A 25,404-nucleotide genomic window follows, 5' to 3' on the forward strand; every position below is an offset into this window, starting at 1 on the left:
CTGTGAAGAGCTTATACATACTAGTGGATTACAGAAACCTAAAACATTATTTTGGTAATCACCAATACTGTTAGTTTAGGGCAGCTGGGGCACAAACCTTATTCAAAATATGATTTCACCTAGCCTGAGATTCATGAGAAAAGAAGATGATGAAAAACAGCTTTTCTACCTTATATTGCTGCCTCTTGTCTGAATGTATGCCAGTGTTTTTATATTCAGTTCACTTGTTTACCCAAGAGCTGAAAACCGATGATATTGCAATTTTATTTTGGAGGATGAAATTCACAAAAAATTTCTAGTTTGAAACTAAGATACAAAACCACTTGTGTAACTGGACTTGACAATAAAAACCATAAAATTACTTAGACAAAGCAAACATTTAAACATCGTAGAATATGGTTATTGTATGTTGTACTCTTTGCTAACATTTAAATATGAAACACACATAATATATATATATATACACACACACACACACACACACACACACACACACACACACACACACACACACACACACATGTATATATCTCAGTTACCCATTGATCAGTGAAACTTAAATTTTGTTTTGTGTATTTCTAGTGTTGATCCTCTCAGTGTTGTGGTGTGTAAAATGTATGCTAAATCTCTTCAGCGAATACAAAAGCCTGTAAGAACACAGCGAGAATTATGGAGATAAAAAAGTAATCCAAATGATTTCTCTTTAAACCAATTTGCTACAGTGGTCGTACCTGGTAGGCAGGAACGCGCCGTTAAAGCGCTTAAATGAAATCTCATTGAATTCAGAGTTGTAGCTGTAAAGGGAGCATTTACTTAATTAGCCTGAGAGAGAATAACGCTTGTGGATGTAAGTATGTGTTTGAGAGCTATACTAAACCAGAAGAGATAATGTGATAAATAAACAATATGACAATGATAAAAACACAACACTTGAGATTAGAGCTCTACCTCTGCCTGGCCCACATATAACCCACTCATATTCAAAGAGAGCAAATGCATACATGAACACTACCACCCACCTACACATAAACACACACATAGACAAGCAGCAGAGAAAGTAAACAAGCCTCTTCTGCTCCTTCTAGTACCTCTACTTTAAAGAGTACAACTGCTTGGTTTCATACTCGCTTTTGACCCACATCCGGTTTCAAAGTGGAAAAAAAAAGGCATGAGAATATTTTCTGAGCCAGGAAACTACTTCCACTCTCCTGGCTGGGCTTTCTAGACACAGACAGAATGGGGACAGTTTAATTTGATGTATGGTGATACAATCACACCTTCTCAGCAGAGCAGAAAGAAAGGTTATGAGGAAAAATGATAATGCTTTATTTTACAATGCCCTAATTACCACAAAATAACTACACAATTATCCTGGGGCTACTCACCGGAGGTCACTCTGCGCTTGGAGCCTGGTGCAAAAAGAAACTACAATAATTACAATGCAAACCTGAGAAAACACCTTCACCTCCATCTGACAGTTACCAAATTCTCTTGAAGCAAAGCTTTTCTTCTGCTTAACTGACATGGTGTTGCATTTGCACATTTCACAAATCCCTAAATGAAAGAGGGAGTTGGGTGGAAATATGAATTGGAGGGAGATGGAGTAATATTAGTGGCAACCGGTGCTTTTCAAGAGGTCCACTGTTTTTTTGTTTTTTTTTTACTTATATTTATCATGGCAAAATATGTAAATATGCAAAATATGATTACTAAAATTATAAAATTACTAAAAGGTGACGTGTATAATTTCTGTCACTAGTATCACCTAAAAGAATTGAAAAAAACCTCCCTTTCTGCCATTGGCCAGGCAGTCCCTGTTTGCTTGTTGCATTTTATTTTATTTTCAAATTATTTTCTGCAAAATATTATTACATTGCTTCATGCAAGTTTTGTGGCACTTTCAGAGAGAAATGTCCAGTGAGTGGCATTAAAAGCTTGTTCAGTTTTTTTCTGAAATAGTGTAATGTGAGTCTGGCAATGTTTTATTACGCTGGTTGTTGTACATATCATGGCAGTTTGGAAATGAAATGTCCAGTGAGTGCCATTATAAGATTAATGCTTTATTAAAAAACGCATTTGCTGAAGGAACCCTGCAACCCTTTCATCATGTTTCATGGCAATCATACCTGATCACATCGGAAGTGCAACTCTACACCGGGTGAGTTAACAAACAAGTTTACTGTCAGAAAAGCCATACATACAGAGCTGGTTATGTAATGGTAAAGTCCAAATGTATTAGTTTGCAAGTGGTAAACTATGGTAAAAGGGTTCTCGAGGGTTACATAAGGTCAGAACACAGTATTGGGTAAAGAACTGCATGGAAATACAGTATATCAATGTTAATCAATAATCTGCCACTGTAATCATAATTTGTATTAAAAGGAATAAAAGTTGTTTCACTGCCACCAGTGTTCATTTCAGCTGGAAACTGCAGTGAAATGTATCTACAGATATGTTCTGTGACAGAAGCATGTTTTTTCCAATAAGACTATGTTGGATATTACACACTTCAAACTAAGTGAAGACTGGTGTATGATTGGTATCAAAAGATTAGAGCCTCTTGTCCAATGAAAATCAATCTTAACTTCATTTAAATCAATGTTATCTGCTATCTGTATTGAACAGTCTATAATTATATTCAAAGCAGATCACAAACATCAATAATAGTGCTGTGTTATTATATACAAACCCGATTCCAAAAAAGTTGGGACACTGTACAAATTGTGAATAAAAACAGAATTCAATGATGTGGAAGTTTCAAATTTCAATATTGTAGTCCGAATACAACATAGATGACATATCAAATGTTTAAACTGAGAAAATGTATAATTTTAAGGGAAAAATAAGTTGATTTTAAATTTCATGGCATCAACACATCTCAAAAAAGTTGGGACATCAAGTTGGGACAGGGACTGCAGGCTGGCCATTTCAGTACCTGGATCCTTCTTCTATGCAGCCATGATGTTGGAATTGATGCAGTATGTGGTCTGGCATTGTCATGCTGGAAAATGCAAGGTCTTCCCTGAAAGAGATGATGGCTGGATTGGAGCATATGTTGTTCTAGAACTTGGAGATACCTTTCAGCATTGATGGTGCCTTTCCAGATGTGTAAGCGGCCCATGCCACACGCACTCATGCAACCCCATACCATCAGAGATGCAGGCTCCTGAACTGAGCGCTGATAACAACTTGGGTTGTCCTTGTCCTCTTTAGTCTGGATGACATGGCGTCCCAGTTTTCCAAAAAGAACTTCAAATTTTGATTCGTCTGACCACAGAACAGTTTTCCACTTTGCCACAGTCCATTTTAAATGAGCCTTGGCCCAGAGAAAACAGCTGCGCTTCCACTAGTTTTAGATATGTTTAGATATGGCTTCTTTTTTGACTTATAGAGTTTTAGCCGGCAACGGCGAATGGCACGGTGGATTGTGTTCACCGACAATGTTTTCTGGAAGTATTCCTGAGCCCATGTTGTGATTTCCATTACAGTAGCATTCCTATATGTGATGCAGTGCCATCTAAGGGCCCGAAGATGATGGGCATCAAGTATGGTTTTCCGGCCTTGACCCTTACGCACAGAGATTGTTCAAGATTCTCTGAATCTTTGGATGATATTATGCACTGTAGATGATGATAACTTCAAACTCTTTGCAATTTTTCTCTGAGAAACTCCTTACTGATATTGCTCCACTATTTTTCGCCGCAGCATTGGGGGAATTGGTGATCCTCTGCCCATCTTGACTTCTGAGAGACACTGCCACTCTGAGAGGCTCTTTTTATACCCAATCATGTTGCCAGTTGACCTAATAAGTTGCAAATTGGTCCTCCAGCTGTTCCTTATATGTACATTTAACTTTTCCGGCCTCTTATTGCTACCTGTCCCAACTTTTTTGGAATGTATAGCTCTCATGAAATCCAAAATGAGCCAATATTTGGAATGACATTTCAAAATGTCTCACTTTCAACATTTGAAATGTGATCTATATTCTATTGTGAATAAAATATAAGTTTATGAGATTTGTAAATTATTCCATTCCTTTTTTACTCACAATGTGTACAGTGTCCCAACGTTTTTGGAATCGTGTTTGTACACTTTTATTTATGATTGGATGGATACTGCACTATATGTTAAAGTAGCCAGTGTGTTGACAGAGCAGTGTGAAATGACATCTGAGGACAAAATGACTGCAAACTTCCAGTCTCCCGGCTCACCCTGAGAGGCCTCCAACACCTTAAATCATGCAGTAATTTATTTCAGCCCCCTCTGCCCTTAACGACGGGCTTTGGTGCCACCACATTGATCAGCCTCCACTTCTCCTCTGACTCATCCCTGGCTACTCTCCCTGTTAGCATCAAAACTTAATCTGAGATCTGACATCGGCTCTCGCAACCACACTTATTTAGATCTATGACCTTTCCAGAAAACAATGACCAATCAATAAGCAGCCTTGCTTCCTCAAAGTCTAATTAAAACAAGCACGAGGTGACTCAAAGGGCAGAGGGAGCTGGGAGAAACTAGCATGTACGGCATATAGTACATAACTGCTTCATACGTACACTTGACATTTACAAGTTGCATTTGTGTTGTTTGTTCTCTCAGTTTCAGATTTATCCATCCCTAAACCTTCAGTAAAAATAACTAACTATGGTTGGTCATGCAGGTCAGGTGGCCTCTTGCAGTCTAAATAGAAGTTAAAAATCTGACTATGCAAAATTATACCATTGATAAAATAAAGTTCACTTGGATCCAGTGCTATTAGAAGCAAAATAGAGACAAAGTTTAAATTAAACATGATGTTTGTACCACTGACATGAGAAAAGAAAATAAACTTGCTAAAACTATCTAAAAACTAGTGGAAAATGCTAAAATCGTCATTGCATTCATAAATAATGTCTTACTTGAATACAGATAAACAACTCGAAGAATAAAACACAGATGTTTCTATTTTGGCATGGAGTTTCTTTACCATTTGTTTGTCCACAAGGTTTAATATACATTTATAATATAATATATGACAAAATGTCCTGCTGAAGAGAAACAAAAGCATTATTTTTAACTTCATGAAATAGCAAAAAGAGAGATCAAACGTGTGAAATGTTAAATGTCCTATAAGTACAACAAGGCATCTCTTGAAATACAATTACATGGAAAAAAATGCCAAAAGACTAAGAAAGCATAATTTGCTGCAATTAGATTTGCCATTCTCTGATTTTCAGATACCCTGTGTTCATTTTCAATACAAAAGCTGTCAGCAGAGCTTGAACAGAATTTTCTGGTAAATTAACATATATCTCTATTCATTGTGCTCTACGGGACTATGCTTGATTTGAAATTATAAACACTGCGACAGCATAGATGTTTTGAAATGGATGTTGTTTTTCTTGAAAGCTATAATGGGAGTTACTATAGTAAATGATCATTCTCATCAACTACACACATTATAGGTAAAATTGAATTTTTTTTTTTTTGCTAATCTCCAAAAAGGCTCTCATCTTGCAGTATGCAGTCTCAAAAGAGAAAAACAGATTGACGGATCTCATATCCTGCCACTGAAACTCGACTGTTTGGTGTAGTGAAACAAAAGCCTGTAAAGGGATTTTAATAGGCTTTACAAAGGGACATGCAATGATGAATTAGCTATGTTTAAAAATTAGTCAGAGTTGGACTCATAGGAGCAGCGCACAATGGCACATTATTAAGCTGTTATGAAGCTCTCGCATTGCCGAGTTTCCAGGCTGATGCTCCATCCAACTGCGTCACGGGGGGCTGCCACATGGAGAAACCCACCGAGACCAATCATGTCAGGCAAAACGAGACTCCATTGCCTCCATGAGAAATAAACTCCAGACACAGGCAGCAGCCGTTTCACCAACTTGTATTATTAATGATCACAGATCAAGTAGAATGAGCAGAATTTGTTGGGTTGGTGATTTAGGCGGACGAGCACAGAAAACATCGAGTGGGGGTCTCGCACACCTGTCTATTTTTCAGCTGCAAAACTGCCGCGGTTTGACGCGCCTTTGAGAAACATTGGCACCGCGTGTAAGCTAATTTCTCCCCTTGACCCCCATTTCCTCTTCAGGGATTGGCTTCTCATTTTTCTCTGAGCCATTGCTTGTGGCCGCTGGGAAGTGGAGCTAAGCCTGCATTACCTCAGACAACCTCATCTGCAGACAACAAGCCTTATTTGACATGGTCACTGAGGCATGGCTAGTTTCTTGCTGAATATTTGAATGCAACAAACACAAGGGAAAAAGTAAAGCACCTTCTCTTCCAAATATAAAACAATGAGATTTTTTCAAAAACAAGAGGTAAGAAAACATGTCAAAAAGGCCAATCCAACAATACTGGTAGAAAATCCCGGAAAAGCAGCACGAAAAATACTTGAACAATATTTGATACAAGACAGATAGATCCAAGAGTTGCAATAAAAAACAAATTGCAATCTTATATGAAAGAGTAATATTAGTACCTATTACATTGTTCATAGAGAATGGCTCTTTTGGTTTCAACTTTACCAATGCAAACACAGATCTAAGAGAAAAAAAAATGTTTGGCATACAAAGCCACTTTTTAAGGCAAAGTTACAATTGCAGGATAAAATCACAATATGAGAAAACTGCAACTGTGAAATGTAAAGTAACATTTTAAGATATAAAATTGGATTTGTGACAAAGTTGCAATTATAAAATGATATGAAGATGCAATAAATTCACAAACATAATATAAAGTATGTTTTGTGAGATATTAAGTTCAAGTTGTGAAATATAAAGTTGCAAATGTGAGATCTTAAGGCAGACTTGTGAGATGCAAAGTCACATTAGTGAGCTATAAAGTTGCAATTGTAAGATGTAAAGTCACATTTGTGAGATATAAAGTAACAGATCTGTTACTATTAGGTTTTGAAATACAAAGTTGCAAATGTGAGATCTAAAGTCACACTCATGAGATATAGTCACATTGTTAAAATAATATCACAATTATGAGATACTAAATTGCTATTGTGGTAAACTGTGTGAGGTCCCAATTGTGAGATATAAAATAACAATTGTAAGATAAAGTGCTATGTGAGATATAAAGTTGCAAACAAGATTTTATGTCAAAATCGTGAAATATAATTGTATTTGTGACATAGAGAGTTGCAACGGTGTGATATAAAGTCATTAACTTTTTTCTTTCTCCACACACACACACACAGACACACACAAAACTTCGATAACTAACACACTGATCAACTATGTTCAAGTGGGCATGAAAGCAAGTTCATGGTGTCAGCATTCCGAACTTCAGCCTTAAGGCTTAAAATGCTTATGCTGTGCAGCTCCAGACCTTGTTTATGAGTGCAAATGCTAAGCCAACCAGCTACGTTGTGGAAATTCTAAACAAGATCAACAGAACACAAATTATTCAGTACTTACATGATTCACACACATGCATCTGTCTGAAAACAGACCCAATTTAATTTTTTCTCTGAAGAGCTCACTGTCTTCCTTGAGTTCTGTCTGAGTGTATGAGAACTCACCAAGTACAACCGGAGCCCTCCAAATTAAACCCATTAGAGTGGGATATTCCCACTGACACCGCAGCCTGTGGGTGCTCACAAACTGCGCATGATGAGTGCAAATCCATTTTCTAAATTGCCAAATGGTGCAATGTCATCTGTAGGGGACAAATCCAGTCTGCCATATGCTGCAAATGAAGAACCGGGAAACTACAACAACAGCTGGCCACTTGAAAACACAATTATCACTGCATCATCTAACAACAGAACATCCTAATAAAACAATCATCAAAAAAGTAAAAAAATATCTCTCTTACACTAGTGCATGGCAAGAGTGCATTTATACGCACTGCATTACGAGGCACGTTTACTCATGTAAGTAATGATATATTCTAATGTTCATCACATATGCACTGTATGAAAATAAATGCGACATTTTCATGTCCCAACGTTTTTCACACAGTGCTTTCTTTGCTGCACGTGACAGCTCTACTTCTGCAAAAAGTATGCACTGTAATAACAGTATGATTGCAGTTCAATGGGAGCCCCACAATATCAGACCTCTGTGCAACCAGCATGCCAATCAAATCTTGACAATGCCAAATTAAAGGCCTTGAACTTTCCACTGCATCTTGAGGAAAAAAATCAGTTATCTTCAATGTCAGTGCAGTGCACTCAAAGACATACTTCAAACAATTTAATAAGCACTTTTCAAAATGCATTTTCTGTTTCCAAAAAAGTATTACACCCTCTGAAGTGTGCAGCTGCCTTTCATATACTGACATCTTATTTTCATGCCAATATTTGTCAATAGCAATTTTCAGTGGATGAATTTCTCTTGCCAACATAACAGGTTATGGAATCAGCTCAAACTAAAAAATAAATGGCCCACAGAATGATGAAATATGCAATATGTGTTATGGCAAGCTATTTAAATGCTAATTTATGAGATTAGTTAAATAAGTGTAACATCATTACATGTATTTAATGCAATTAAAACATTTATCTAATTTGACATTAAAACTGCTTTATTCTGTTCTGTCTTTCAAAGAAGTGTCAGAACACAGCACAAGTGTTCACGCTCTTGCCAAGCTCTTGTCTATTCCAGTGTAAATGAGAAGGACCTTCTAAATGTCAGTTTTATTTATTAATCAATCACATTATTCATGATTCATTAATCTATCAACATACATTTTTTTGGTTTTATGATTATTAAAATGTTCTTCACACTAAGAAAAATGCTTCTTTTAAGAACAGTTCACTGAAAGGTTCTTTGGCTAACACAAAATGCTTCTTCTATGGCATTGCTGCAATTGCTGCATTGCTGCAGTGAGATAAAAAGTCACAATGTAAAATGTAAAGTCAGATTTGTGCAATATTAAGTAGCATTTGTGAGATATACAATCAAAACTGAGATAAAGTCTCAATTGTGATAATATATTTGTGATATATAAAGTTGCAGTTGTGAGATATAAAGTCACATTAAACCCTATTTTGGAAACTTTAGTGTAGTTAAAAGTTTTTAGCAGTAGACTCAGCAAGACTTTAGGGCCTTTCGCACCGCTTTAGTTCCAGAACTAAATGTACAGTACTAAAGTACTGGGACGATTTTGCATGAACTGTTTCTCAGTACCATTTAAAGGGTTGCATTCGCACCGACAGTGTGTACTAAGACGTGACGTAAGCCGGTCGACAGCGATGTCATTTGTGCACGGCTTTCAATAACGAAAACAAAGAAGAACAATGTTAACAACAGGAGGATGGAGGACGCTGTGATCAGAGCTGTGTTTTTGTTGTGTCTCGCGGGTTTCACAATAATGAACATGGAATGTTGACATATACGTAAAGCGATTGAAAGAATGGAAAGGAGGACTAAGAATCTTCAACGACAACTGGCAATGCTACATTTGCTACAAGTGCCTGCACTTCAGCACCCGTATATTTATCGCAGTTCATCATACTTGGGAAATAAGTTGACACAATGTTTACAGTATGTTACACGGTGTTTTAAATAATGGTGGGTGAGGGCGTTTTCAAATACGTCTGGCCAATCAGTGTCTACTTATGTCACGTGTAGTACCAGTTGTGCTGGTTAGACCCTGTTGTGGAGTAGGAGCTAATTTGGTTCTCGAAAAAGGCAGTCCGGTACTAAAATCGCACCCAGTTCCTGCGGTGCAAAAAAGCCCAAAAGTGGGTAGTTACAACATTAGTGTGAAAGGCCCTTTTGTTGTACTATTTACTGAAAAACTATTTTATCACTACAGTTAGACTTCTCATATCAGGAACAGAAAGTCCACACACCTACTGATTTATTGGGGTTCTGTTTTTTTTTTTTTTTTTTCGCTGACCCTCGAGCTACCTCTAGCGCTAATGTTTCTGTTAAGATTGTTCTAGTCTTTCCACTTATGGACTGTGACTTTAAAAAAAAAAAAAAACCTTCTCTAGTCCGACCCGTCATAACGTGTAGCACATGCACATAATATAAACTTTTGTCTGCTGCATTACCTAATTAATTTAGAATTTTGCTTTTCAATCTTGCTTTTCATTTGATTTTGTTTACTTTGTTTTTACTGATCTGAATACCTTGATCTGTACTGTAATGTATGTGGAATCATTTCGCAATCTACTTCTGATTTGTGCTTTGGGATAAAACTGTTCATAACTGCTGGTCTAGGATCAGTTTCTCCTACCCAAATCCAAATCTTAACTAAACATCTGATAGGGAAATCTGATTCTAGAAATGTTCCATTGTGCAATTCATGGAATAAAAGATTCAATTTATTTAGATACTCAAATACTTCAGTTTATCCTTAGGATTATGTGAAATTGAAGAAGATCAACATTTAGCTATATCGACAGAGCTGCTGAACAATCCAGAAAAATTAATATTCAGGTTTTCACTTCAGCTGTAAAAGTTGACAGAAAAAGAGAATGAAACATCCCTCACATCTTATTTCTTTCATTAGGAATCACATATAAATGTCAACACAGATAACATGCTATGGCTGCAAGCTGGCTGACATTAAATGACACCCTGTGCACAGACTTTTATATTGCTTTCTCTGCAAAGTGATTTTGCAGGCTGAAACCTTTCTTTTCTTGCCTGACTCGTGTACAGCTGTGGTTTCCATTATAACAGATGAATTAAAATGCAGCCAGTGTCCTGGAAGTCGGGTAGTGGAGGAAGACATGAATACCTAGTACATGTGGGGGATTTACTCTCAGCTGTGCTGAGACTGCTTGACATTATTTGATGTCAGATCCTAAACCCTTTAAAAATTATCCCAGATTCACATTCTTTATCTGAAGTTTGACATATTTCTAAATATCTAATTGAAAGAAAATTATGAAGAGTCATGCGCAGAACAAACCTGCCACTACCTACTGATGAATAGAAAATGAGAAATTAACATAAAAACTGTACAGTATATTGAATGAAACTGATTGAGACACCAAAAATCAAGTCATATCTCACAAGATATAATAGATAATTCATCCCATGACCATGAGTGAGGTTCAGTATAAGAGACAGTTCACCCAAAATCAAATCTGTAATCATTTATTCACCCTCATGTTGTACCAAACCTGTATGACTTTCTTTCTTTCTTCCGTGGAACATAAAGAACACAAAAGAAGACGTTTCGAAACAGAATTGGAGTTTTTAAACACCAAAAGGGACTAAAAGCATCATAAAAGTGCTCTCTATGAGTCCTGCGGTATATCCCAGGACAATTTTGTGGCATAGACTGAAATTAAAGTCCATAATAACAGAATGTTTATTTTAGGTGAGCTATCACTTTAAGAAACATAAGTAGTTACATTGCTGAGAAAATTAACAATGCTATATTTCCTGTAAACAGCACTGCAAAATAAAGAAAGACTTCATTTACCTTTTCCCTCACTTTTTGAAGAACGGAATTTCCACAAAATGCTGGGTTCAGGTCGCCCGATGGCCAGACACATGAGGCTTACGTTACTGCCCTCGTTCACTGAAACATCGGCGGATATGTTTACAATCCTGGCAGGAACTGCAAAAAACCAACATAATGCAACACTGTAATCACACATTTGATAAAACTTCGGCAAAAAAAAAAATGTTGCCACTTAAGTGATTAATCATCAATTAACCAAAAAATTATGACATCATCAGCAACCGAAGGATGTTTTCAACATAATTTTAGCTTTAATCAAGATGTGCATATTTTTCACTGTTCGATTTAATAGATGTGTAAGGCTGAACCCTGTTCACTTCAGCAGATACATTTACATTTACATTTTACTCTTGGAAATTCTTATGTAAAATTTCGCAACGATTTCCCAGGGCATGTTGTTATATATATTTGATTAGGTTGTATGATTTTATAAAGAAAAACAAACATAATACAAGCAGTGTACAAAGCAAAAGAAAAACATAATTTTTATAAAAATATAGATCTCATATTCAGATTGGTGACATCTTTGAAAATTATGATATGTACTAAGAGTCTACTGTAGTACATACACAAAACACCAAAAACAGTAATATTGTGAAATAGTATTATATTTTTTTAAATAACTGTTTTCTATTTTTGTATCTGTTAAAATGTAACATAATCCTTTAATATCAAAACTAAATTTTAAAAAAACATAATATCTTCATTAAAAAATGATCCATTTTTTTTAGGATTCTTATACTAATCTGATGCTCAAGAAACATTTCCTGTTATTTCAACATAAAACTGTATACACATTTTTAGGATTCTTTCATGAATAGTAAGTTCAAAAAATGGCATAAAATAATAATAAAAAAAACTTTTATAACGTCATAAATGTTTTTACTGTCACGCTTAGTCAATTTAATGCATCTGTCCTGAATAAAATTATACTTTCTTTCAGTTTTTTTTTTTTTTTTTTTGGTTTAAAATAATGCCTCAGTATTACACGCTGTCATTTGATTGACATGATGAGATGAGCAGGTCATGCTCTGTTAAGGTAATGTTGTTTATAACTTGACTGAAACTGGAAATGGTACCCAGACAGTCTGTCAGTTTTCTTGACTGTGTTCCATGTTTCAGTCTGAATAAACCAACCAGCCAGTATATCAGAGATATTATTTAGCTGGCATCCTATCGGGCCTGCCTCATATGGGAGTCCGCAATCTATGTTTGCTGGAAAAGTAAATATTTTATGGTAAATACTGTTTACTGAAGTTTTAGTGAGTCTTCGAAGTGGGCACAAGACTTTTCTTAAGGGATGTCACTCACTCACACACACAGGTACACTAACGTGCACAAACACACTACAATATGACTGAATAATTGATCTGCAGAAGAAGTCTGGGCTCCCAGCAAAAAAACAGCTGCTAACACAGATACTGAGGTCAGAGTCTTCCAAGTTTCTGCAATGTGACTGCTTATTCGCTCACATGCCATTGAATATTTATCATATGAATGGCAATGATTCAGACAAATGTGTAATGGAAAACATAAATTAATTTAGTTTTAAATAAATCCAGTTATCCACGTAAGCCACCAGTGTATGACAATATTGTGTCTTATCTATCAAATCATAACAGCAGGGGGAAAGTCCTGATGGGACTAATTAAATTTTTACTCCAGAACAATCATTTTTCTGCCTATAATAAAATTGAAAATACTTCAAAAGAATCAGTTTCACTAGTTACTTTAGCTGTAGTGAGTTTGTGTGTGTGCATGACGCTAGGTTGAAGCAATGAAATTGGGCCAAATGAATCATCATTCAAAGTGGTATATGGGTATTTTCTGTCTCTGACAGGGTTATTATTGGTTCAACTTCAGCTAAAACCATAAAAAGTCAAGTTAATTTCTTGAAATAAAATAAAGTTTAACTGAACAGAAATAAAATTATATATAACATATCATATATATATATATATAATATATATATATACATAAATATAAAGCCTTAAATGTCAACTATACAGTACATCTATATATATCTCTTTTAGTGCTTTTCTGTAGTATTAAGCCTCAAATGTCAACTATACAGTACATCGGATTGGTTTCTTCTTTAAATTATAAAAATAAAAATATGAATGGTATTATAATGTTATACTAAAGCTAACATTAAAATAATGGAGAAAACCCTTAAGATAACATGTAGAAAGAAAAAAACGCATCTTAAGCACGCAGAGTAACATACAGTAAGTGGACGATTAATTACCGCTTTGAACGATTATGTAATTGTGGCATCAATAATTGTAATTGCGATTAGAAATTTGATTAATTGTGCAGCCCTAATATATATATAAAAAAAATTCAGCTAGTTGCAAAGGCATTTCTCATTTTCATTGTTTAACTTAATATACTAAAATAGCTAAAACTCAAACTGAAATAATAATAAAAACACAAAAATAAAATTAAAAAAAAGAAAATGACAAAACCGCACAACAAATTTACTAAAACTTAGTAATTCATTTTAATTTTAGTAAATCATTTAATTTTACTAAAATAAAATTAAAAAACAGAAAATATAACAATAAATTCACAATGGATTCACAATATTAATAAAAAATACTAAAATATCACTGGTCTCTAAAAACATTTGTCCGCATTTTATAATATTATAATATTAAATATTTTAATTATCTATTTATTTATACGTTTTAATTAGTGTTAACCCAACTAAAATTAATTATTATTATTATAATTAAAATAATTCTCATTTGTGGTTTTCTTTTCTATGGATTTTTAATTATTTTTGGAGGGCAGAAATTCAGATCACAAATGGAGTGACCCATTTCTGCTCATTTGTTCTGCATTCTTCTGTATTCATGCAGGTGTCAATGTTGAAACTGTAAAATAATATGTAAAAAAATATATATATAATATATATATATATAAATATATATATATATATATATAAACACTAAATAATTGTAAATACTAAATATTTAACTTAATATGTGAATATTTACTTGAATGAAGAATATAAATACATGCTAAAATAAAGCCATAGCCTTTTTTTTCTTTTTTTTTCTGAAATACATCACATTTGAAAGCAAAATGCAAACAAGAATTAATTTTGACTTCAAGAAACAGCTACCAAAAAAGTACAGAGTACAGAGCATGAACAGGCAGTAAGACTATGCTAACATTTTCCAAAGAGACTCAAGCAAGTCTAGTTATATAACTTAGGTTACCTCTAATCACTACCATGTGTGTTTGTGGTAAACTGCTGAAAATGAATCATTCTCAGCCAAATGACAAGCCTCAACCATTCTCAAGTTCATGATGAAGTATCTTTCTGTCTCATGCTTGCAGAAATTCCCACCATCTCTGAGCAATACCTTAATTTTTAATTGGACATGCACTGGGCTAAAATAACTGCAGAAGGCGGGAAACCCACAGAAATCAGTGGGAGAAAAACTCATTCTTGAGCTGCCTCTGGTGATTTAGCAGCCGCTAATGTTTCACCCGGGCAAATTGCACTGGCTTCGTCTCTACATTTATATTCTCATAACCCCACTGAATCTTTCTAATGGCTCATTACTGCTCTTTAAAATGAGAAAAAAAGAGCTGCTTCCTGATGCAATACTGAAAACTGAAGCATACTATATAGAAAACTACAACAAGGGACTGCAAAAGCAGCAGCCGTAAAAATATGGCAACGCAAGGGAATGCTGAGTTGAAGAAAAAAAATAATTACTATAAATTTTATAGTAAACTTTTGCAAGGAAAAATGCATAGCACAATAATATACCATTATTTTTATAGTAAACTTTTAAAAGGAAAAATGCAGTATAGTAATGTAGTAAATGTAAAATAAATTACAAATCATTACACTTTCTTTATAGAAACATTATTATTAATTAATAATGTTCAAAAGCTACTTTAGTGAATAATTATTAATGAATTATTAATACATTAAGAACGAAGTTTTAAGATTACACAATTAAGAAATTATCACTAGAAATCATATATGGAGTAGTTTTATTTGAACAAATTTATTTATTTTTATTGAATTAAATAATATATCACTATTAATAAGAAATATTCATTTATTTAAACATTTATTTAATTTGAATGTTGATTTGTACATCACTATGCTTAATTCAGTCACCCTAAGCAAACTTTTCAAAACAATTCAAAATATATTTTGCAGCTGCTAATAAGTCTCTGTAATGAAGGCCATTGCAAAGCAATATGACAACATGAAGTTTTGCCACTGATACAGAGCAGTCAACCAAGATGCTTGTGTTTTCCTCTAAGATCTTTTAATAAAGACTGGCAGCAGTCAATTTCCATATGGCTTCCAATTCCGAAATGACACAAATGACACAAGCCCAATATCCTCAGAGAATCCACTGGTCAAAAAGGTGTCAATCATTAAACTACAAAATGTATGGGAATCATTTTTTTTTTTCAGCCGTCACTATGGAGTGACAGTGTCAATCAGTGTAGACTATGTTGTAAAACTACAGCGATGAAAAGCCTCCACTTCAATGTCTAAAAGATTGCAATGTCAAACCGCTGACGCCTGTGGGTTATTGTCAGGAATGTTTCAAAGCATTTAACATATCATTCACCTTGTTCTTATGCACGTGGAAAGCTTTTAATAGATCTCTGAGGAGAAGGCAAGACAGTCAGAGAAGCCTTTAATTTTGTAAAAGAAAATCAAAATGTCTTTAAATGCTCCATTAGAAAGTCCATAATGAAAAAGAAAAATCACATTTAGACCAGACTACATTACATATTATACGACTACCCTATCTGCCTGCATGGATTTATTTAATATATTGTAATATTACTGGTATGCTCTTAGCTCAATGGGGAAATCAAACAACCAGGGTGTTTTCATATAACACATACTGAGTGAACATTATGGTGTGTTTTGTGCAGTGATTGCCTCTTCACTCCTTTCTAATAACAATACTAACGAGTCACATTGTGCCATCAGAGCAAGCTACAGGTCTCTCGCCTCACAAGAGAGCAGCTTGTTTAGCCGCTTTCAGTTATTACAGTTGTGGAGAAAAGCAATCACCCTACTGCAATCCCATCTCAATCTATCTGGCACTGCTGTGGCTGAAACAGCACAAAACATTAACAATGGCACTGTTTCGAGGTTGATAAAAAAGCAGGATGAACTGTCCCTCATTACTGACAGTTATTCATTAGACTGGCAGATTATTATTGGCAGAAAGTTAGTCCAGTTTGCAGCCTATTGTGGCCCTGAACCACCTGCTTAGACAGGAATGGTCTGTCTGACCAATCACAGCTCACTCCACAATACTACTAATTTAAAAGTACAGGTTAATAAAATACAATAATACTGATTTAAAACTATTAGTAAAAAACTGCTGATTTAAACAAACTCACTGTACAGAAAAGACAGAACAAATAGTCAGAAATGGGTGTACTGGACTGAATTTGTGATTAAAATGTCTGTATATAAAATAACTAGTACCATAAAAAAGAAAACCACAAATGGGCTGTTTCAATAATAATAATGATTTAAAAAATATAATTAATATATAGAATATATATAATGTTTAAGTAATTCTCTGGTAGTTAATGTTTAAAAATGTGAACATGCAGATGCAGATTCTAATATCAAGCCTCCAGAGTACTATTTTAGCTATGATAGCGGAACATTTCTAAATGTGGCATTTCTTGCCTCATGTGACCGAACTCCCACAGTCTTCCACAAAACCTGTATTTTCAATTGGCCTTGCAGAGGGTTGAAATAACTGAAGCAGAAGGCAGGGCACCCACAGAACTCAGTGGGTGAAAAAAGGATTCCCGTGCTGCCTCTGGTGATATAGCTGCTGCTAATGTGTCACCCAGGCAAATTGCACTGGTTTTGTCCTCCCATTTATATTATTATAACCCTACTGAATCTTTCCAATGGCTCATTACTGCTCTTTAAAATGAAGAAAAGAGCTACTCCTCAATCCAGTAACGAGCTAAAGCTTATTACACAAATGTGCAGTGAATTGAGAGGCCGTCTTATCCTTCTCCCCATGGAGGAGAAAGTTCGAGACTAATCTAAAACAGAGACATGTCATTACACTTGAGCAAACGAAAGACGATAATCCCGCTTGTTGTTTACAGGGCCATCTAATTAAATTGCCACGCTTTTCCCCTTTGATACATAATAGTGTATATGACATCCTGCTCATCAGGTAATACATGTTGAATCACTTTAATGAAAGTGCTTTGATCGGGATGAACATTCAAGAGTTGTGTTTTAAAACCTAGCGTGCTGTATAGGGAGCATCCTAATTTAAACCGAACCTCTTAAGTGACAAATAGCACTGACAAATAGGGCTGTGCAGTTAATCGCATGCAATTGTCATGCGCATCTCGTCAGTAAAGCTGGTTACATGATTAGTAGTAGTACGCAATATCGCGTTCATTATCGCAGATCGAATCGCCTGCGATAATAAACACGATATTGCGAAGCTTGTCAGTGAACTACGGCTCTGAGTAGTAAATGCCACTCCATCTGAAAGCAGGTTATTGAGATTTACTACCAATCACAGAACCAGCTTTACTGACGAGATGTGCATGACAATCACATGCGATTAATTGCACAGCCCTACTGACAAAGCAAACTAGGTTTTGCAGTGCAGTTACATTTGTTTTGTTTTTTCCTCGACTTCAAATAAATGATACTTTTAACTGTGTGTAAACTCTAGTGCAAATTAAACTCCTGATAATCCTCTATGCCTCCCGTGAAGACTTCCAGCTAATGGAACATATGGAGTGCGATCATCACCTTTCATGCACTACCTGCACTGAGCTGTATTCATCCTTCCCCTTTTCCCACTTGAGTCGCACTTTCCTTCTTATCCTCACCGTTCCTTTGCTTGCTAATAGTCTTGGACTCCCTGCATGGCCTGCACATGTCTCTGTTTACCCGCGCTCTGTCGTCTCATCCTCTACCTTTGGCTCGCAAACTTAGGAAGGTGAAGATCTGTTCTCTTTTTTTAATTCTGCTTCAGAAAAATCTACATGTATTCTAAAAAATAAATATATTCTCACATAAATAAACACTTAAAAATAAGTATTAATAATAAAATAAATACATTATTAAGAAAATGTTATAAATAAAGTAATACTTAAATATACTGTATTTAAATATAAACAAAAATACTTAAAATACATGACTTGAAATACGTACCAATAAGTACATCACTGCAGTTTCCAAAATAAATGAACACTAGAGGCAGTATAACTCAGACACCTTTTATTCCTTTTCACACAAATTTACAGTTTTGATTAATAAAGCATAATTTTCAAACAATTACTTGAAGAATATCATTTTATGACTTCAAAACAATATTAATATGCTGGGAGATTTGAAAACTGATGCTTTTGAACGTTAGCATCGCACATATCCAGCTTCATATCTAAGGGTTTTCAAAGGTGTTCGGTTTGTTCGGTAGCTCACGGAGTAAGGAGATGTACTTGAGAGGTGAGGAGCTCCGGTCGGTGCAAATCCCGTGTGTAACCATAGTTCAACAAAGCAGTTCAAATCTGCATATAAGGAAGTTAAAATGGCGGTTTTATATCAGTTTTGCATTTGCTAACACTATCGGGTAGGTTTAGGGTTGAGTTTGGTGTAGGGCATATTTCCAACACTATAGAGCATTAACTTTTAGCGACAGTCCCCGGATATTTGAATTCTGAACCATCGTAATCGTAAACCATTGCCAGAAGCAACATAATAAAAACACAGCAATACGTAGCTATTTCAACTTCATAAAAATGTGCCGGGGTTCACAAATTGAACCAGTGTTTCTCTTTGAAACTGCAGCGAAATGTGCAGTAAGGTACGTAAATACAAGGTACATATTTTTATGAGAACAGGTTGGACATTACTGATATCTCAATGCAAGCTGATAAATCAGAACGTGATACCTCATAGATCTTTAAAATAGGTCTTCTGTTACATATACCAGTGGTTCTCAGTTGGTGGATTGTGACCCAAAAATGGGGGCTGTTCTGACAGGGACAGAACAATTGAAAAAAAAACAAAAGAAAAAAAAAAACAAACAGTGCTAAGTGGTCCTATTAAAATGCAGCTAACCATGTAACTGAAAAAAAATTAAAAAATGAAATAAAATAATATATATATATATATATATATATATATATATATATATAAAAAATGAAATAAATATATATATATATATATATAAAAAAAAATTAAAAAATGAAATAAAATAAAATAAAATAAAATAAAATAAAATAAAATAAAATAAAATAAAATAAAAAGACCTTTCTAAATAAAAACACTGATTTATACAATGTTCTGTTAAGCAAATGTCAAATTTTAAGCAGATGGAGAAACATCTTGAAAACTGAGACTGACATGTGGAAAATGAGTGCCAAAAAATTAAAATAAAAAACTTTGATGGATCCTTGCATGAATCCGAAAATAACAACACATCTCCCATTAGTTTAGATGAGAATTTGGAACGAGGATTCATAATTTCATCTGGCATCAAAGCATCATTCAAATGTGTTTGCTCAAGTCTGTGCTCTTGTGTTTGTCTGAACAAATCCTCTGTGCAAAGAATCTTGGGAGTTGTCTCACTGTTTCTTTGTTTTTGTACTCAGTTGTTTTCATTGTTATTCTGGAAAAAAAAACAACAAGTACTATAGTACTCCATTTAATATCATCAACATTGCCCTGACCTTGCTCGTTCTGAAATGTTTCTCTTTCAAGAATCAGGTGATGGCCTTTATGTCATATTCTGCATACAGGCCACCCACATAAGATATATGCATGATGTGCAACATTGAAATAGTTCATTTTGAGTTTCTTTGCACAATTATTCTTGTCTGGGATTTAAAATAAATCAAATTAAATTTTTAACAATCCTTAGAGGACATTGGCGAAGACAAAAAAAAAAAAATGGAGGTAATATTCAGTGAGAATACAGAGCCAAATTGGCTGCAAGTAAATGCATTTCAACAGCCCAATTCTAGCCAGCTTCAGTGTGCACACCACCTGTGTAAGCCTGTCCTTTTGATACTAGCTGAGAGAGACAAAACAAGTATTTTGTGAACTCATCCATTACAGATCTCACTATCATGTGCCCTTGAAACAAGCTAATGTGCTATATCCAACACAAATATGCAAATAGCCAAAAACACCACCTATTCACTCGTCAAAGATTAGCCTGCTTACCTTACAGACTTTTTGAAATTAATTTAAAAGACACTTCCATTGAGTGCAGGGTTTGGGTTAGAGTTATGTAAGGAAAAAAAAATACACTGACTTGCATTTCTCTATTCGTAAACTACAAAATAGAATTGTTTTTTAATTGAATTTGTATGCATTGTGTTTTACCAAACATATGCCTTAGAGATAAAATAAGACTGATTAATTATATCACAATAAACACTTTGAAAAGGTTGAAACTGCAATTGAATATCATATCTAGTCATTAGGGTTGCCCTCGACTAAGGATTTTTCTGGTCGACTAGTAGTCGTTCATTTTAAGCATTAGTCAACTAATCGCACGTTTATTAATAAACCATTTAAATCATTATAATGAGCCTTTAATTGCCTACATAGCCTAAAAATGCATAAAGCTTGCCACAGCACACTGGCAGAAGTAATGATTATGAATGTTTTAGGGAAAAACAGTAAGGAGGCTGCATAAATATTTTAATAATTCACTGCTAAAAAAGTGCTTTCTTTGTTTCAGTTTAAGAGATGAAGTCTCTTATATCACTGACTCATCATCTCCGAAGTAGTGATGCACCTGTATGAAGGTTTCATATGGATTACTTAATATGAGAATATTTGTTTTCCATTTGAATTGGTTCATTTGAAAGTAGATATTTCACTCTCTATAGATATATTTTTAATGTCTGTGTAAGGCAAAGATATACACAGAGTTTCGCGCTCAACTTCACAGATCGAGATGACAGAAAGTGCATCATGTTTGCTTTCATTATCTTACAAAAGCGCAATGTTTTGTTGTTATAGAGAGTGCACACAAATAAACATAGAGTCATTACAGATTTGAAAGATGTATTACTCTTATCTGTATGGGCAAAATGTGGGAGTATTTTAAGAGTAAGTGACATTTCTCTAGGTTAACATTAGATTGAGTGGTCATGTAAAGTTGCTAATACTTACATATTTCAGATGATAAGCCATATTTGTTGTGGATGAATGATAGGCGAGCATTTGGATGTCCTGCCCAATATACTGTATTACCATAGACTAACCGTTAAGGTCTGACGTGACTTCGCCAATGTGGATTTTTTTTTTTTCTTTGTGACTAAGCGACATAAAAATTTGGTCGACCAAGCCTCTTCTGGTCAACTGATGATTAGTCAACTATTAGGGGGCAGCCCTATTAGTCATATACAATTGCTTTTCCCCAAAAACAATGCTGATGGATATCAATAAACCAATTTTTTCTCTTCAGATGTGGTAGAAATGTGCTTTAAAATTACTCTAGTCAACATCTACAAACAAGATACAGTAGATCAGGGGTCTTCAACTAAAATAGCTTGAAGTCCAGTAATGAACCCTCCTCAACAGCCGAGGTCTGGACAATAATATACCTAAAAACATGAACTGATGGTTTTTGCCACACCAGGGTATCTGCAGTATATTTAAGCTTAATTGTTAAAATTTCTATAGTGCATGATCTTCTTGTCAATCCACCAGTTCACATTTATAACTCTGTGTGTTTGCTGCGTAAAAACATGGGTTGATTTTCACATTGGTCTGAACAAAATGGCAGAAATATAGCGGTTCCCCGGTAACCACAGTACACAAAGGAGTGCAACAGCTGACTTTGAAACATGCAGCGCTCATAATTTTTAATGAATTCATAGTTTTTTTTAAGTTTAATGATCACATTAAGCCATTACCCAATTCTTGTCTTAACGTCCCCAAATTGTAGACCTCCTGAAATCATAATTAAAACTTTCTAGTTCTAAAATTTGATAGAACTAAATTTAAGACTTTTTACGGACCCATTAACTGTAGTAGCAATCCGTGGAGCCACAGGACCCAAAACGCCTCTACTGAGCTGACCTTGATGTGCTTGATATAAATTCGATTTTATTAGAAAATGGTGTTTGGCATTTATTTATTTCATTATGTCAAAATGCTTCGAAGTCTGGGTGGACACGGACCGGAGTTCACCAGTTGGCGACACCTGAGTTAGATCCCACAAGGCTTAAAAGGAACAGTTCACCCAAAAAATTTAAATTTGCTGAAAATGTATTCACCCTCGGGCCATCCAAGTAGTAGATGAGTTTGTTACTTCATCAGAATAGATTTGGAGAAATTTTGTATTACATCACTTGCTCACCAATGGATCCTCTGCAGGGAATGGGTGCCATCAGCAGAGGCGATTCTAGGGTCAGAGCTTTAGGGGTGCTGAGCACCCAATGAGCTCTGCTGCCACCACCCACACTTTTTTCGACAAAAACAAAAAATATGTCTATTGTAAAATGACTTTATCATTTTAACATTGGTTCAACTAACTCCAAAATCCAGATTTTTTTTTTCTTTTTTTGGAGACCTTTCAGGCATGAAAACGTGTCAGGGGTGAAAAAGGTGAGAAGGATATTACCCCTCTAGGGGGTCCGGGGGCATGCTCCCCTGTAAGAAAATTTTGAAAATTACATATTTTAAAGCATCAGTCTGATGAATTTTGAGATGCATTTTTTTGCCAACCTTTTTACTTCTGATTTATGGGGAGCTAGCACTTTTTTGCCATTAATGCCATATTGAAGTCTCCTGAGGCATATATATAAGGTTGCCAACTGTCACTATAAAATACAGGACAAAAGGTGTGCTACAGCACAAGAGCGAGTATGTTTTAACTAAAATACACAATGTATTGTTTCAAGCCATTTGTCAAAATGATAGCTAATCTCCTAATTTATAACTTTTATGCCTACAACATATGGTAAGTTTATTAATAGTTTGTTAATTAACAGCTTTACTTTTAACAGTCCTTTAATTGAACCATTACATTTACTATAGGCCTATGTCTAAAACAAAACACTTGTGACTCCTGTACTAAGGGTTAAAAACGTTATCCCCTTCATGTTAATCTAACTGAAAAATAACAGATATAAATCTAGGAATGAATAACAATTCATTTAAAAAGCCACAGTTAGTGATTTCACACATACTGGTGCAGAGTCGGCGTCAGAGCAGATCTACTGGAGGGGCATTGGATCATCGGCGGGGGGGCACTGACGTTTGATAAATATTTTTTGACGCATTGGCAACATCATAGTAGCATGGAAATCCAGACCTAAATCTGAAAGATCTATATAGAATGACAATGAACGATTTAGACTTGGGTTTTTATCTAAAAGAGGAACAGAAGACATCGCTGAAATTTGCTGTTTTGCCGACCGGATACGGCAAAGTCAGTTAGCTCCAATGATCTATATAGAACGACATTCTACCCTAGAATGTTAGCTCCAATGATCTATCTATATAGAATTGTGACGAGTGGGGCGGGGCCGAGAGCCGTGGGAACGGAGCGAGGCCGGTGGAGTGATTGGAAAATGAGCGACACCTGCTCCACTCACTGGTCTCGAGTCCCACGGAGGAGATCAGAAGGATACAAAAGAGGAGTGACGACAGTGAAGGACGAGAGAGGACCAGGCCTGGGCTTTATTTTGTGTTTGGTTTTTGTTTGTGCGCGGCAGTCGACCGTGAGGGGCTGTCGCGCTGTTTTATCTTTATTTGGTTATTAAAGTTTTATTTGAATGTTCGCCGGTTCCCGCCTCCTTCTTCCCGTGACTATGGAGTTTTTTATTATTACAAGAATGTCATTATATATATATATATATATATATATATATATATATATATATATATATATATATATATATATATATATATAATTTTTTTTTACCTGTCTTGATTCCTAATACACAACAGATGACGATTGTTAGTTAAAACGTTCAGAATACGATTCCATATAAGGTTAGTATAGCCTAGTTCAGCACTTTGCGAATGGACAGCGACTCAAGGAGCACGTAGTAGCCTATTCTCGCGTTTCGAGTTCAGTAGCCTACATTTTTGGGAAACGCGCGAGGAATTGCGGCTAATGTTTATAACCTTGCACGTAGAGAGCGCTTTTAAGAGCTAAGATAGGCTAGGCTACATCGTTATCGGGAAACCCGGCCCAGAACAGATAGCCTAAACAACAGAACAGGACAGAAAATAATAATATAAATATAATATAGGCTAAATAAAAAACATAAAATAGGCCTACAATAAATAGCAATATATTTTTTATACATAAATAATTAACAAATTACGACGACAAAAATAAAACACTGAATCAGTTTGAAGCTTTGAAAAACCGGCAAAAAAAAAAATGTCCCCATCAGACAAAGTTTTTTCGTATAGATGTTTCTGAAAACTTAAGGTTTTTTCTTCAGAAAACGAGTTGGACATCATCACACAAATGTCTGCGTATTAATTCTTTTGGCGGTTGTCCGGAGCTAGCATTCGCAGAAGAAGGGCCAGCTCGGCTCTCATAGACCACCGTGGTACTGGTGGTCGTGGCCGGAGTATCTAAGTCTGCTAATTGACGAGGCTGCGGAGGTCTAAACCATTTTCGTAAATCCATTTTTTTTATTTTTTTTTTTATAGAAATTTTTAAAATTAGCTGCTAACAACTGTCTAATATAGACCAGGGATAGGCAACTTCGGTCCTGGAGGGTCACTGTCCTGCAGAGTTTAGCTCCAACCCTAATTAAACACACCTGAACAAGGCAATCAGTGTTTTCGGGATTACTAGATAGATACAAGCAGGTGAGTTTTTATGAGGGCTGAAGCTAAACTCTGCAGGATAGTGGCCCTCCAGGACCGGAGTTGCCTATCCCTGATATAGACGGACAAACTGTTCTTCAACTTGAAATGGATTTTGC

General features: G+C 35.3%; 1 protein-coding gene across 2 annotated transcripts in view; it reads right to left on the reverse strand.

Moving 5' to 3' along the window:
• LOC109091108 (opioid-binding protein/cell adhesion molecule-like) overlaps positions 1 to 25,404 on the reverse strand; it is a 161,716-nt gene that overhangs the window by 13,854 nt on the left and 122,458 nt on the right. For both annotated transcript variants that reach the window (XM_042765240.1, XM_042765239.1), the window contains one exon: positions 11,392 to 11,529. In XM_042765240.1, coding sequence (XP_042621174.1) covers positions 11,392 to 11,529 — 138 coding nt within the window. The remainder of the gene's footprint in view (positions 1 to 11,391; positions 11,530 to 25,404) is intronic.

Source organism: Cyprinus carpio, chromosome A10, assembly GCF_018340385.1.
Source record: "Cyprinus carpio isolate SPL01 chromosome A10, ASM1834038v1, whole genome shotgun sequence".
Classification (NCBI taxonomy): Eukaryota; Metazoa; Chordata; class Actinopteri; order Cypriniformes; family Cyprinidae; genus Cyprinus; species Cyprinus carpio.